This window comes from Entelurus aequoreus, linkage group LG12 (assembly GCF_033978785.1).
Source record: "Entelurus aequoreus isolate RoL-2023_Sb linkage group LG12, RoL_Eaeq_v1.1, whole genome shotgun sequence".
NCBI lineage: Eukaryota > Metazoa > Chordata > Actinopteri > Syngnathiformes > Syngnathidae > Entelurus > Entelurus aequoreus.
Window position 1 is genome coordinate 44431911 of NC_084742.1, and position 16471 is coordinate 44448381.

Here is a 16471-nt window from a genome sequence, read left to right on the forward strand (position 1 = left end):
AACAACCAAAAAGCTGTGAAAACAATGATGCTGTGTTCCAAATTTAAATTGTTTACTGAACTTGTGTGAGCCTATGGTTTTGCACTTTGTTTGTTATATATATATATATATATATATATATATATATATATATATATATATATATATATATATATATATATATATATATATATATAAAGACTTTGAAATTTACTTTAAAACGCTTTTTTTAATTGATTGATTGAAACTTTTATTAGTAGATTGCACAGTACAGTACATATTCCGTAAAATTGACCACTAAATGGTAACACCCGAATAACTTTTTAAACTTGTTTAAGTCGGGGTCCAAGTAAATCAATTCATGGTTTCTACCTCTAACAGCCAAAAAGCTATGAAAACTATGATGCTTATGATGCTGTGCTCCAAATTTGGATTATTTACGGTGTATGTATATATATATATATATATATATATATATATATATATATATATATATATATATATATATATATATATATATATATATATATTGGCAGACCGGGGTGGTGGTTCCTCTCTTTAAGAAGGGGAACCGGAGGGTGTGTTCCAACTATCGTGGGATCACACTCCTCAGCCTTCCCGGTAAGGTCTATTCAGGTGTACTGGAGAGGAGGCTGCGCCGGATAGTCGAACCTCGGATTCAGGAGGAACAGTGGGATTTTCATCCTGGTCGTGGAACTGTGGACCAGCTCTATACTCTCGGCAGGGTCCTTGAGGGTGCATGGGAGTTTGCCCAACCAGTCTACATGTGCTTTGTGGACTTGAAGAAGGCATTTGATCGTGTACCCCGGGAAGTCCTGTGGGCAGTGCTCAGAGTGTATGGGGTAACGGACTGTCTGATTGTGGCGGTCCGCTCCCTGTATGATCAGTGTCAGAGCTTGGTCCGCATCGCCGGCAGTAAGTTGGACCCGTTTCCGGTGAGGGTTGGACTCCGCCAAGGCTGCCCTTTGTCACCTATTTTGTTCATAACTTTTATGGACAGAATTTCTAGGCGCAGTCAAGGCGTTGAGGGGATCTGGTTTGGTGGCTGCAGGATTAGGTCTCTGCTATTTGCAGATGATGTGGTTTTGATGGCTTCATCTGGCTAGGATCTTCAGCTCTCGCTGGATCGGTTCGCACCTGAGTGTGAAGCGACTGGGATGAGAATCAGCACCTCCAAGTCAGAGTCCATGGTTCTCGCCTGGAAAAGGTTGGAGTGCCATCTCTGGGTTGGGGAGGAGATCTTGCCCCAAGTGGAGGAGTTCAAGTACCTCAGAGTCTTGTTCACGAGTGAGGGAAGAGTGGATCGTGAGATCGACAGGCGGATCGGTGCGGCGTCTTCAGTAATGCGGACGCTGTATCGATCCGTTGTGGTGAAGACGGAGCTGAGCCGGAAGGCAAAGCTCTCAATTTACCGGTTGATCTACGTTCCCATCCTCACCTATGGTCATGAGCTTTTGGTTATGACCGAAAGGACAAGATCACGGGTACAAGCGGCCGAAATGAGTTTCCTCCGCCGGGTGGCGGGGCTCTCCCTTAGAGATAGGGTGAGAAGCTCTGCCATCCGGGGGGAGCTCAAAGTAAAGCCGCTGCTCCTCCACATCGAGAGGAGCCAGATGAGGTGGTTCGGGCATCTGGTCAGGATGCCAACCGAACGCCTCCCTAGGGAGGTGTTTCGGGCACGACCGACCGGTAGGAGGCCACGGGGAAGACCCAGGACACGTTGGGAAGACTATGTCTCCCGGCTGGCCTGGGAATGCCTCGGGATCCCCCGGGAGGAGCTGGACGAAGTGGCTGGGGAGAGGGAAGTCTGGGCTTCCCTGCTTAGGCTGCTGCCCCCGCGACCCAACCTCGGATAAGCGGAGGAAGATGTATGGATGGATGTTTGTAAATGTTGCAATTTATAAATAAAGGTTTATAAAATTCAAAAAATTAAAATAAAAAACTGTTGACTGACGTCACAGCATGAAAAAAAAATGGAAAAGGAATTTTACCTTTGCAAACCTCATTATACTATTGGCTAAGTTTTATATTCATAAATGTAAGTTTCTCAATACCCGACCTGTTTTTTCTGCCTTTAAAAAAGAATTAGAACTCTATGATAAAACACTCTCTACCTCTAACAACCAAAAAGCTGTGAAAACGATGATGCTGTGTTCCAAATTTAAATTATTTACTGAACTTGTGTTAGCCTATGGCTTTGCACTTTGTTTATTATATATATACAGTATATATATTATATATATACATATATATATATAAATATATATATATATTTATATATGTATATTACATATATATATATATATATATATATATATATATATATATATATATATATATATATATATATATATATATATATATATATATATATATATATATATATATATATATATATATATATATATATATATATATAAATTGTTGCGTTTGACCAGATGTTCCTCCAAGTGGGATGTAAAACGCTGGTCAGTCCCAAGTTCCCTAGATGACATATAACTGAACTCAGAGGTGCCACCCAGCACAGAATAGGTATTTTGAAATTTATTGTCAAATATTTGAGAATAGAGACCAGCCTCGAACAACACATCCAAATGCGTAGCCCAAGTTGATCTGGCATTCCAAAGGAAAAAGCAACTCTTTTCACACAAAGAAAGCCCCCATCTCTCTTCCCCCCCCTCAACACTGATAAGAAGAGAGACTTGGGGGTTGTGTTCACATTCCTGATGGTTTACGACCCTGTCTAAACAGGCAATCTGAAGACAAAGAGAAACTAGTATACAGAGTATACATGGAAAAATATGAGCTGATTCAAACATGATTATGAATAAAGAAATAGCTCTTAAACATATGCATTATCCACAATATATATATATATATATATATATATATATATATATATATATATATATATATATATATATATATATATATATATATATATATATATATATATATATATATATATATATATATATATAAATATATATATATATATATATATATATATATATATATATATTTTGCATTCTATTTTAGTTACTTAGTTACAACCCCCTGGCGCTGTTTTGTACTGTTTTTGTACTGTTTTTGTACTTATTTTGATTCTTATTTCTCAACTGTTTGTAAATGTTGCAATTCATAAATAAAGGTTTATAAAATTCAAAAACTAAAAAAATGAAAATAAAAAACTTTTGACAGACGTCACAGCATGAGAAAAAATTTGAAAATGAATGTTACCTATGCAAACCTCATTATACTATTGGCTAAGTTTTACATCTATAAATGTAAGTTTCTCGATACCCGACCTGTTTTTTGTGCCTTTAAAAAAAGACTTAGAAATGTACTTTAAAACACTTTTTTTAATTGATTGATTGAAACTTTTATTAGTAGATTGCACAGTACAGTACATATTCCATACAATTGACCACTAAATGGTAACACCCGAATATGTTTTTCAACTGTTTAAGTCGGGGTCCAAGTAAATCAATTCATGGTTTCTACCTCTAACAGCCAAAAAGCTGTGAAAACTATGATGCTGTACTCCAAATTTGGATTATTTACGGTGTATATATATATATATATATATATATATATATATATATATATATATATATATATATATATATATATATATATATATATATATATATATATATATATATATATATATATATACATATATATATATATATATACACCGTAAATATATATATATATATATATATATATATATATATATATATATATATATATATATATATATATATATATATATATATATATATATATATATATATATATATATATATATATATATATATATATATATATATATATATATATATATATATATATACATATATATATATACAGGTATATATATATATCAATGTTCCCTCTAATTGCTCATGTGTCTGAGCAAACACAAAAACTCCCTGAGCATTCAGTGGAGCACATGTGAGCAACATCACACGTGGCAATACCAGCAGCACACCTGTCTCAAACCAATCTTTTATAATAACACTCAAATGAGAGGAGTCATTTTCATGAGATTATTTTGGAATATTAGTGATTTGGCCCACTTGTAATGAAAATAAAATAAAACTTGTTTTTCATAAGCTGTGGATTAGTATTGTACAATATGTCTGGGTGGGGGTCCTGCTTTGGAAATCATTTGTACCCCTTTCAGAGATCACATTTAGTTCTCCTTAAACATCCTCATGTTGCACAATGAAATGTAAGCATAGGATGAAGTGTGCATTCCTGTAATTTTCTCTAGTAACAGCATTCCATGATTAATATAAAAAACATTAACATTAATAATAAATGACAGTAGAATAAGCACACGTATGACTGATGAGTCATAGTGTAACTTTGTGTGGTGTTTGAGTTGTCCGACTTTTTGTGTGGCCATAAACGCACCAGTGGCTTAGTGGTATGCGTGTTGGTGACAGATGACAAGTTGGTTTTGGCCTGGTTTGTACGGCAGAAAATGACTAGTTTTTCAAGATAGAAGTTTTTTAATCATGTTTTTGCTGTGGTTATGGTCGAATATAAATAGTTTTGCTCAATAAAGTGATCGATATAATTCCTGTCCTCGAAGCATCTCGATAGACGTTACAATAATTGAACGGTGTTCAATTGAACGGTGTTGACGAACACCGTTAGGGCCGCTTGTTGTCACTGTCACTCAAAGTTGCATTGCAAAATTACACAGAATAAATGTGTTTATTTTGTTTAGACTTCAGATGGGATTTGATTTGGTGCGCAGCATATAATTGCTGTGCGCAGAGGACGCTTGAGCAGTGCGCAATTGCGCAGGCGCGCACCTTAGAGGGAACATTGATACATATTGCATTCTAATTTAGTTACTTTATTAAGTTTATAACCCCCTGGCGCTGTTGTGTACTGTTTCTGTAGTTGTTTTGATTATTATTATTTATTTGCTTGGATGTAAATGTTGCATATTATCGATAAAGGTTTATTAAAAAAAATAAATTAAAAAACTATAAATACATTTTGGATGAAAACACACAACCTTAATGACGTCTTGAAAATCTATTAAAAAATAAATAAATTAAAAATAAAACTGTCGACTGACGTCGGCAATACTGCACATTTTTGTGTCGTTCATAATACTAAGTAGTGACGGTCTAATGAAGCCTCATAAGGTGTTGAACCACTTGAGCCAATCGCTTCGAGAATTTATTAAAGCTTCAATGCAGGCTTCGGCACAAGACACCACCTGCTGGCCATTATTATTATTAGAAACAGCTGTGTGTGTGTGTGATGCGTTGAAATGTTTGTTATGGCTCTGGGAAATGACAATGAATAAAACTATAATGCTGTGTTCCAAAAGTAAATTATTTATGAAACTTGTGGCCTATGGCTTTACATTTTGTTAAATATATATATTTTGCATTCTATTTTAGTTACTTTATTGAGTTTACAACCCCGTGGCGCTGTTTTGTACTGTTTTTGTACTTGTTTTGATTATTATTATTTCTTGATTGTTTGTGAATGTTGCAGATTATAAATAAAGGTTTATAAAATAAAATTACAAATGAATCGCGATAAATATTTGACCGAATGGTTTTTCTAGTTAAATTAAAACAAGTATAATGAAATATGTTTTATGTGTTTGTGTTTTGCCAACATGGTAGAATCATATGATATGGCAGGTTGTATAATGTTTTTATTTCACCTTGAGGAAATAGCATAAAGAGGAAGATGACAATATATAATGTAAGTTGGACAAGGAGATTTAGTTAATTTTTATTTTTGGTTTGAAGCGATTATTTTCCTTTTTTTTTTTAAAAACAAAAAAAACAAATCCATCAACCAGCTATTGATTTCTGGTTAAAAAGAATAAATAAATGCGACACGTTTCATGTGATTGAATTATTTCGGACCTTACGTCGCCGGTGATCTCACGCGCGAACAATTACGCAAGTACGCTTTGTACTTTGTTATATATATATATATATATATATATATATATATATATATATATATATATATATATATATATATATATATATATATATATATATATATATATATATATATATATATATATATATATATATATATATATTGCATTCTATTTTAGTTACTTTATTAAGTTTACAACCCCTGCCGCTGATTTGTACTGTTTTTGTACTTATTTTGATTATTATTATTTCTCGATTGTTTGTGAATGTTGCAGTTTATAAATAAAGGTTTATAAAATTTAAAAATAAATAAATAACGCTAGCAAAGGTCTCCTTGATGGGCAATCTTTTTAATAGTTTGCCGTCATTCTTTGCATTTTAAAAACTACTTTTATTCTTTATCCATTTTACCTCAAAAGCCAACATTTTCGAATCTCCCGGCAAAAATCTGAACTGCTTCCCGGAAGTGGTCACGTGGTACAGGCAGGCAGCGAGACTTCCTGCGTCGTCATTTCCGGCTCCTCCCCTATGAAGCAAGCCTCGATGCGCCCCCTACTTTACTCGACCAGCGCCTAGAAGCCTCAACAAATGTTGTCCAATAACAAAACTAAGTAAATACTACTTGTCTTACATACATTCTTCCATTTGTATTTCATACATAAATACCTGCAACCCCTGGCAAAACGTATGGAATCACCAGTCATGGAGGATGTTCATGCAGTTGTTTGTCTATTCAAGTCTTTTTTCATACAAAAGGCGCATTAAAGGGGTCATATTATGATTTTTTTCAAAATTGAAAAGCACTTCCTTGTGGTCCACATAACATGTAATGGTGGTTCTTTGGTCAAAATGTCGCATAGATTATGTTTTACAGATCATCTTCAAGTAGTTACTTAATTGGCTCACCTTCGACAGTGTCTTCTCATCTTTGCGTCATCTTTGTTGTAGCGGTGTAGCGTGCAAGGACGGGAGTGGAAGAAGTGTCAAAAGATGGAGCTAACTGTTTTAATGACATTTAGACTTTACTTAAATCAATAACGGAGCAGCATCTCCTCATCCGTGGCTCAACAATGCAACATCATTGCCGGAAATTTGTCCCGTGAAAAAAACGTCTAATAACCCCCTGATAACTAAAGTTCCGTGGGTGAATAATGTAAACCCACTACAGTTTTTAGCACTTTGATAGCTAGTCTACTGACAGATATAAGTAAGAACTTTACGCTACTTTACATTATAAATGGCAACAGCGGAAGATGAATGCCACATAAGAAGGTCGAGAAAAAAGAAGAAGCTTATGACTACGGTGTCGGCACGGACTACAAAGGCGGACGCGCGCACATTTTCAGGACTTATGCAGATCCCAAATACACATCAGCAGGTACCAGAAGGTAAGAAAGTTGCTTTTGCATGATATTGCGAAACAAAACGCCAGGTAATAGGTCTGCTAATAGGTGCAATTTTGTGGTCCTTATACACACACCATAATAATACTCGTATGTTTAATGCGCCGACAATCAATCAAGCGGTGCGGCTTCATAGCTTACCGAAGTCGTACTGAAAACATTTTGAAAGATTTTTGAGCGCCGTGTGTAATGTTCTATATTCTCAATGGAACATTTAAAGTTTTGGTGTTGTTTGCTGCCATCATATTGCAGTCTACACGTATCTCTTATGTATGACTGCCATCTACTAGTCACACTAATCGTTACACCATGTACCAAATAAAATTGCTTCGAGGTCAGTAAGCACTTATAGTCCGGAAAATACGGAACTCAGTTTTAACATCAAGGAAAGTAACCTTACAATAGCGGTACTTAAGTGCTATATAAAATCTATTTTATTATATGGATCTGATATCTGGGCAATAAATAAATAAATTGCAAAAAGACTGGAATCATTTGAGATGTGGTGTGTAGGTAGAATATTAAACATATCCTGAAAAGAAAGACAAAACAATGAAAGAATACTAACAATGACAAACCAACAGAAAACACTTTTAAATAACATTATGGAAATGAAAACATGTGTTTTTAATCAGACATAATCTGTTTCAAATGATGGTGATTAAAGTTACCACTTTAAACGACAATAAACACATGTTTTACAGACGGAAAATGGTCTGAATAGGCAGGGATCTACCGTGGGCCATTTTTCAGGAATTTGGGCGATTTCCATTTTTGCTGTTTTCTGTGTAACCATATTGTTCCTTCATAGTCCTCGGATGTGGATTGTGTTGTTTTTTATATTTGCAACGTGATAAAGATGTAGCAAAGCATTTCAAGTAAGGGTGAAAATAAGTCGAGCACAACTTGACAACAGGGTATGAGTGTGTCATCCTTTCTGCCACAAATATGAGGCGTGGATTGAAGGCATTCTACCATTACGCATTACGGAACGCCATCAAATCTTCAAGACAAAGGGAGGCAGTCACTGTGTGGGTATGTCACATATATTTTCACTACCATTTCCACAATCGTGGGTAATCTCCCTTTGTGAGCACTCTGGAGAGGCAATGTCAAAGCAGACTTCCAATATTGCAATTTTCTCCATCCTCCTTCTTCTTGTTTTTCTTTTTCCTATCTTTTGCTGCGCGCCGACCATGCAGCGATCCATCAGCCTCCCGGTTCTATCTACTCCTGTCATATTTGTGTTTCTGCTACTTTGGCGGGTTGATTGTAAACAAGTTTCATCCTACTTTTCGGGTGCAATGACAAATGAAGCATCTTGTATCTTGTATTGTATACCAGTCATTCTCAAATAGTTGGACCTAACCTTGTTTCGAAAAGCCATTATTTCTGATTTTTCTCGTTTGGATTAATAATAATGATTATTGTTCATTTGTGTTTTGTAGGTTAAATCGCTTTATATCGGTTATTCATCCTCTGCTCAAAAGACCTAACCTCGATCCTGACCTCATGGTAAACTACCGACCGGTCTCCCACCTTCCGTTTATTTCCAAAATTCTCGAAAAAATTGTTGCACAGCAGCTAAATGAACACTTAGTGACTAACAATCTCTGTGAACCTTTTCAATCCGGTTTCAGGGCAAATCACTCTACGGAGACAGCCCTCGCAAAAATGACTAATGATCTATTGCTAACGATGGATTCTGATGCGTCATCTATGTTGCTGCTTCTTGATCTTAGCGCCGCTTTCGATACCGTCGATCATAATATTTTATTAGAGCGTATCAAAACACGTATTGGTATGTCAGACTTAGCCTTGTCTTGGTTTAACTCTTATCTTACTGACAGGATGCAGTGCGTCTCCCATAACAATGTGACCTCGGACTATGTCAAGGTAACGTGCGGAGTTCCCCAGGGTTCGGTTCTTGGCCCTGCACTCTTTAGTATTTACATGCTGCCGCTGGGTGACATCATACGCAAGTACGGTGTTAGCTTTCACTGTTATGCTGATGACACTCAACTCTACATGCCCCTAAAGCTGACCAACACGCCGGATTGTAGTCAGCTGGAGGCGTGTCTTAATGAAATTAAACAATGGATGTCCGCTAACTTTTTGCAACTCAACGCTAAGAAAACGGAAATGCTGATTATCGGTCCTGCTAGACACCAACATCTATTTAATAATACCACCTTAACATTTGACAACCAAACAATTACACAAGGCGACTCGGTAAAGAATCTGGGTATTATCTTCGACCCAACTCTCTCGTTTGAGTCACACATTAAGAGTGTTACTAAAACGGCCTTCTTTCATCTCCGTAATATCGCTAAAATTCGTTCCATCTTGTCCACTAGCGACGCTGAGATCATTATTCATGCGTTCGTTACGTCTCGTCTCGATTACTGTAACGTATTATTTTCGGGTCTCCCTATGTCTAGCATTAAAAGATTACAGTTGGTACAAAATGCGGCTGCAAGGCTTTTGACAAAAACAAGAAAGTTTGATCATATTACGCCTATACTGGCTCACCTGCACTGGCTTCCTGTGCACTTAAGATGCGACTTTAAGGTTTTACTACTTACGTATAAAATACTACACGGTTTAGCTCCAGCCTATCTCGCCGATTGTATTGTACAATATGTTCCGACAAGAAATCTGCGTTCAAAGAACTCCGGCTTATTAGTGATTCCCAGAGCCAAAAAAAAGTCTGCGGGCTATAGAGCGTTTTCTATTCGGGCTCCAGTACTCTGGAATGCCCTCCCGGTAACAGTTAGAGATGCTACCTCAGTAGAAGCATTTAAGTCCCATCTTAAAACTCATTTGTATAATCTAGCCTTTAAATAGACCCCCCTTTTTTAGACCAGTTGATCTGCCGTTTCTTTTCTTCTCTCCTCTTCTCCCCTGTCCCTTGCGAGGGGGAGTTGCATAGGTCCGGTGGCCATGGATGAAGTGCTGGCTGTCCAGAGTCGGGACCCCGGGTGGACCACTAGCCTGTGCATCGGTTGGGGACATCTCTGCGCTGCTGACCCGTCTCCGCTCGGGATGGTTTCCTGTTGGCCCCGCTGTGGACTGGACTCCCGCTGATGTGTTGGATCCACTGTGGACTGGACTTTCACAATGTTATGTCAGACCCACTCGACATCCATTGCTTTCGGTCTCCCCTAGAGGGGGGGGGGGGGGGTTACCCACATATGCGGTCCTCTCCAAGGTTTCTCATAGTCATTCACCGACGTCCCACTGGGGTGAGTTTTTCCTTGCCCGTATGTGGGCTCTGTACCGAGGATGTCGTTGTGGCTTGTACAGCCCTTTGAGACACTTGTGATTTAGGGCTATATAAATAAACATTGATTGATTGATTGATTGATAAAAAACCCCAAAACCAGTGAAGTTGGCACGTTGTGTAAATGGTAAATAAAAACAAAATACAATAATTTGCAAATCCTTTTCAACCTATATTCAATTGAATAGACTGCAAAGACAAGATACTTAAAGTTTGAACTGGAAAACTTTGTTATTTTTTTGCAAATATTAGCTCATTTGGAATTTGATGCCTGCAACATGTTTCAAAAAAGCTGGCACAAGTGGTAAAAAAGACAGAGAACATTTAGGAATACTCATCAAACACTTTTTTGGAGCATCCCACAGGTGAACAGGCTAATTGGAAACAGGTGGGTGCCATGATTGGTTATAAAAGCAGCTTCCATGAAATGCTCATTTATTCACAAACAAGGATGGGGCGAGGGTTACCACTTTGTGAACAAATGCATGAGCAAATTGTCGAACAGTTTAAGAACAACATTTCTCAACGAGCTATTGCAAGGAATTCAGGGATTTCACCATCTACGGTCCGACATATCATCAAAAGGTTCAGAGAATCTGGAGAAATCACTGCAAGGAAACTGAAAACCAATATTGAATGCCCATGACTTTCGATCCCTCAGGCGGTACTGCATGAAAAAACGACATCAGTGTGTAAAGGATATCACAACATGGGTTCAGGAACACTTCAGAAAACCACTGTCAGTAACTACAGTTCGTCGCTACATCTGTAATTGCAAGTTAAAACTGTACTACGCAAAGCGAAAGCCATTTATCAACAACACCCAGAAACGCCACCGGCTTTGCTAGGCCCGAGCTCATCTAAGTAAAAGTGGAAAAGGGTTCTGTGGTCTTACAAGTCCACATTTCAAATTGTTTTTGGAAACTGTGGACGTCGTGTCCTCCGGATCAAAGAGGAAAAGAACTATCCGGATTGTTATAGGCGCAAAGTTGAAAAGCCAGCATCTGTGATGGTATGGGGGTGTTTTAGTGCCCAAGACATGGGTAACTTACACATCTGTGAAGGCACCATTAATGCTGAAAGGTACATACAGGTTTTGGCGCAACATATGTTGCCATCCAAGCAACGTTATCATGGACGCCCCTGCTTATTTCAGCAAGACAATGCCCAAGCCACATGTTACAACAGCGTGGCTTCATAGTAAAAGAGTGCGGGTACTAGACTGGCCTGCCTGTAGTCCAGACCTGTCTCCCATTGAAAATGTGTGGCGCATTATGAAGTCTAAAATACCACAACGGAGACCCCGGACTGTTGAACAGGAAATATTTCCACCAGAAAAGCTTCAAAAATTGGTCTCCTCAGTTCCCAAACATTTACTGAGTGTTGTTAAAAGGAAAGGCCATGTAACACAGTGGTAAAAATGCCCCTGTGCCAACTTTTTTGCAATGTGTTGCTGCCATTAAATTTTAAGTTAATGATTATTTGCAAAAAAAAATAAAGTTTCTCAGTTGGAACATTAAATATCTTGTCTTTGCAGTGTATTCAATTGAATATAAGTTGAAAAGAATTTGCAAATCATTGTATTCTGTTTTTATTTACGAATTACACAACATGCCAACTTCACTGGTTTTCGGGTTTGTATAATGTGCTCGTGAGTTAATGTTGCTGATCAATTTGAACATATTTTTTTAGTATCAAATGGTCGGTCAAAACATATTGAAAAATATTACTCATAGTTTTAATAAAAATTACATTTTTTGGAAATTATTTTCTGTTACAATATAACAAAACAATGTTAATGTTCTTCTTTGTTGTAAGTTGATCTATATTTCCTTATGTTTTCTTCATAAGGATACAAAGTTATGCAGAGGTGTACCTATAACATATTAACAGCCAAATGATAGTATTCATAGTATAGTATAAAAACATTTTCTTCTTCCTTGGGGGGTGTAACAGAAAACAATTGAGAAGGAATGTACTATACGCACAAGGGCAGTAGACATGTTAGACTTTAATCAGGGGGAGGGCACTGCGAAAAGCCCCTTTTAAAGGTCACTATTTGCACGGATTTTTGGAACAACACACACATGGCCTCACGTGAAGATCGAAGTAACTTACAACACTTGTTCATTCACAGACAGGATCAAAGGCTGTTGTGAAATATGACATAAAGATAAGAAAACTGTGCATGATAATCAGTTTGACGACACAGAATAACTAAACTAACAACATCTAGAACAAGAACTGCCAATTTACATTAAAAAAAAAACGGGTCATAGGTAACATTGTTTAACACACTAAAGAAGCTTAAATCTCAAAATTCAGCGTAAACATTTCAGACAGTAGGGTCCAAAGTGCAGCCGGGGGTCATTTGCAGCCCACTACCTGTTTTTGTGTAAAAAGAACAAAAAAAAACAAAGAAAGTTGTAAAAAGAGCAAAAAACACAATGCAGGGATACCCCCCGCACCCCCCCAAAAAATACAATAACTATTACAAAAAAAAAGTGGGTAAAAAGAAGAAAAAGAGGTAAGGTAAGGGAATGAAAAATGCAAAGCTGACATGCAGTATGTTGCTTTCTTTAACTTTATCTTCTTAACATTGGTTTTAGCTTCTTCCCTCAGGCCATAAAACTCTTGAACGCATCATAATAATCCCCTCAATTACCCCAAGAAACGGATTAACTCGCTGGACTATAAAGACAATATAACATACATCCGTAAACGTGGATGCATATGCAAAAGTGCAATATATTTATCTGTACAGTAATATATTTATTTATATTTGCACCTTCTTTTGTTAATGCAAACACTCCGCACCTTATTGCTCTTTTACTCTGCACCTTATTGCTCTTTTATCCTGCACTACACGAGCTACTGCGACGAAATGTCGTTCTTATCTGTACTGTAAAGTTCAAATTTGAATGACAATAAAGGAAGTCTAAAGGCCTACTGAAACCCACTACTACCGACCACGCAGTCTGATAGTTTATATATCAATGATGAAATCTTAACACTGGAACACATGCCAATACGGCCGGGTTAACTTATAAAGTACAATTTTAAATTTCCCACTAAACATCCGGTTGAAAACGTCTATGTATGATGACGTATGCGCGTGACGTCAATCGTTGAACCGGAAGTATTGGTGCACCATTGTATCCAATACAAAAAGCTCTGTTTTCATCTCAAAATTCCACAGTATTCTGGATATCTGTGTTGGTGAATCTTTTGCAATTTGTTTAATGAACAATGAAGACTGCAAAGAAGAAAGTTGTAGGTGGGATCGGTGTATTAGCGGCGGACTACAGCAACACAACCAGGAGGACTTTGAGATGGATAGCAGACGCGCTAGCCGCCGACCTCACCTTGACTTCCTCCGTCTCCGGGCCGCCGACCGCATCTATGATCGTCGCTCCGTCGATCGCTGGAATGCAGGTGAGCACGGGTGTTGATGAGCAGATGAGGGCTGGCGTAGGTGGATAGCTAATGTTTTTAGCATAGCTCTGTAGAGGTCCCGTTGCTAAGTTAGCTTCAATGGCGTCGTTAGCAACAGCATTGTTAAGCTTCACCAGCCTGGAAAGCATTAACCGTGTATTTACATGTCCATGGTTTAATAGTATTGTTGATTTTCTGTCTATCCTTCCAGTCAGGGGTTTATTTATTTTGTTTCTATCTGCATTTAAGCCCGATGTGCTATCACGTTAGCTCCGTAGCTAAAGAGCTTCGCCGATGTATTGTCGTGGAGATAAAAGTCACTGTGAATGTCCATTTCGCGTTCTCGACTCTCATTTTCAAGAGGATATAGTATCCGAGGTGGTTTAAAATACAAATCTGTGATCCACAATAGGAAAAGGAGAAAGTGTGGAATCCAATGAGCCCTTGTACCTAAGTTACGGTCAGAGCTAAAAAAGATACGTCCTGCACTACACTCTAGTCCTTCACTCTCACGTTCCTCATCCACAAATCTTTCATCCTCACTCAAATTAATGGGGTAATCGTCGCTTTCTCGGTCCGAATCGCTCTGGCTGCATTGTAAACAATGGGGAAATGTGAGGAGCCTTTCAACCTGTGACGTCACGCTACTTCCGGTATAGGCAAGGCGTTTTTTTATCAGCGACCAAAAGTTGCTTACTTTATCGTCGATGTTCTCTACTAAATCCTTTCAGCAAAAATATGGCAATATCGCGAAATGATCAAATATGACACATAGAATGGATCTGCTATCCCCGTTTAAATAAAAACATTTCATTTCAGTAGGCCTTTAAGTCTCTCTAAGTCTCTTTTAGCCTTTTTTTTTTTTACAAAATTAAAACAATCAAAATATACCCCTGCATTCTTTGTTTTTTTTTTTGTTTTTTTTTAACCATGCAGGCCTTGATGTAAACATTTTAGACACCCTGATTTAAGGCAAGGTAACGACTAGAACCAGCCGATTGGCTCTTTGGTCTCACCCGCCTGAGCTCCCCCTGCCTCCTGTGAACTCTCGCAGAACAAATCATGAAAGCAAGCCCACGACTGGTCAAGAGCGAGGGCAAACGGCTCGGTTTCTGTTTGTTTTGAGCCCCCGGCATCGGCGATAGTTCTTACTTGAGAGTTGGAGCTGCCGGTTAAGACGTGTTCTGATGTGCCGATGTCAGCCAGATTTAGGGTGAGCAGACTGTCTGCGCACGGAAACGACACAACTGGTGCTTCCAGAGGGTGTGGGTGATTGACCGCGAAATGTCGAGTGAACTCGTCAGTCAAGTCCTCCTGAGGCTGCCGGTGGATCTTCATGTGAGCGTTACGTGACTGGATCTTGAAGAAAATTCTGAAGGAAACAAAGAAACGATTACCGGACGCCTCGTCACACTCGACGAAGAGAGGCGCGGTTGGACCCACTTGCCGCACTGCTTGCAAGGGTAGCGGACCTCCTTGAACTTTTCCTGCTGCTTCTCCCGCTCTTCTTGTTTTCTCCGTTTGTCTTGAAGTTTCTTGTTGTTGTAGTAAAACTCCACACACTGGTGTGTTGTCTTGGTCTTCACCTGCAGCGTCAAACACAACAGTCTAACACTCTGACGTCTGGAAATGTACAGTCGTACCTTGATTTTTGTACGCACTGAATTTTGTCGGATTCGATTCTCAATGACAATTTCATTGCCAAAAATATGTTTTCGTACATCGTCTTAGTCAGACCTGGGCATTCTGCGGCCCGCGGGCCGCATCCGGCCCTTTGTGCGTCCCTGTCCGGCCCGTGTGAGGCCAATTATAAATTACAAAATCAATTTAAAAAAGTATCTATGTCGAGTGTGCAATACAACGGTGCTGCTTTTGTTTTGAAAATCGTTATTTGTATTACTTCCGTGTGGACGTATGCGTGTGCGTGATTGCGAGTGAATGTGAACAGCTGCAATCACAAATTACAAAATAAAGTTGAAAAAACATCTATGTCGTGCGCGCAATACAACTGTGCTGCTTTTATTTTGAAAAGTATTACTTATGGGCGTGTGTCCGTGTGTAACCTGCGAGTGAAGGTGCACAGCGACAAGTGATGCACGGTTTACACCCGAGACGCTAAAAAGAGAAAAGTTGATTAGGAATGGCGTGTTTTCAACAAGACATGGACTGCCAAGCAACGTTCCCTCTAAGGTGCGCGCCTGCGCAATTGCGCACTGCTCAAGCGTCCTCTGCGTGCAGCAAATATATGCCGCGCACCAAATCAAATCCCATCTGAATTCTAAACAAAGTAAACATATTTATTCTATGTAATTTTGCAATGCAACTTTGAGTGACAGTGACAACAAGCGGCCCTAACGGTGTTCGTCAACACCGTGCAATTGAACACCGTTCAATTATTGTAACGTCTATCGAGA

At 38.3% G+C, this 16471-nt stretch overlaps 1 protein-coding gene across 1 annotated transcript in view; it reads right to left on the bottom strand.

Moving 5' to 3' along the window:
* Positions 1-12611: 12611 nt before the first annotated feature.
* The window catches only part of LOC133661282 (uncharacterized), a 30768-nt gene continuing 26908 nt past the window's right edge, over positions 12612-16471 (bottom strand). Inside the window, exons 9-10 of the mRNA XM_062064419.1 lie at positions 15501-15643; positions 12612-15429 (exon numbers count right to left, since the gene is read on the bottom strand). Coding sequence (XP_061920403.1) covers positions 15042-15429; positions 15501-15643 — 531 coding nt within the window. The 3' untranslated portion in view covers positions 12612-15041. The remainder of the gene's footprint in view (positions 15430-15500; positions 15644-16471) is intronic.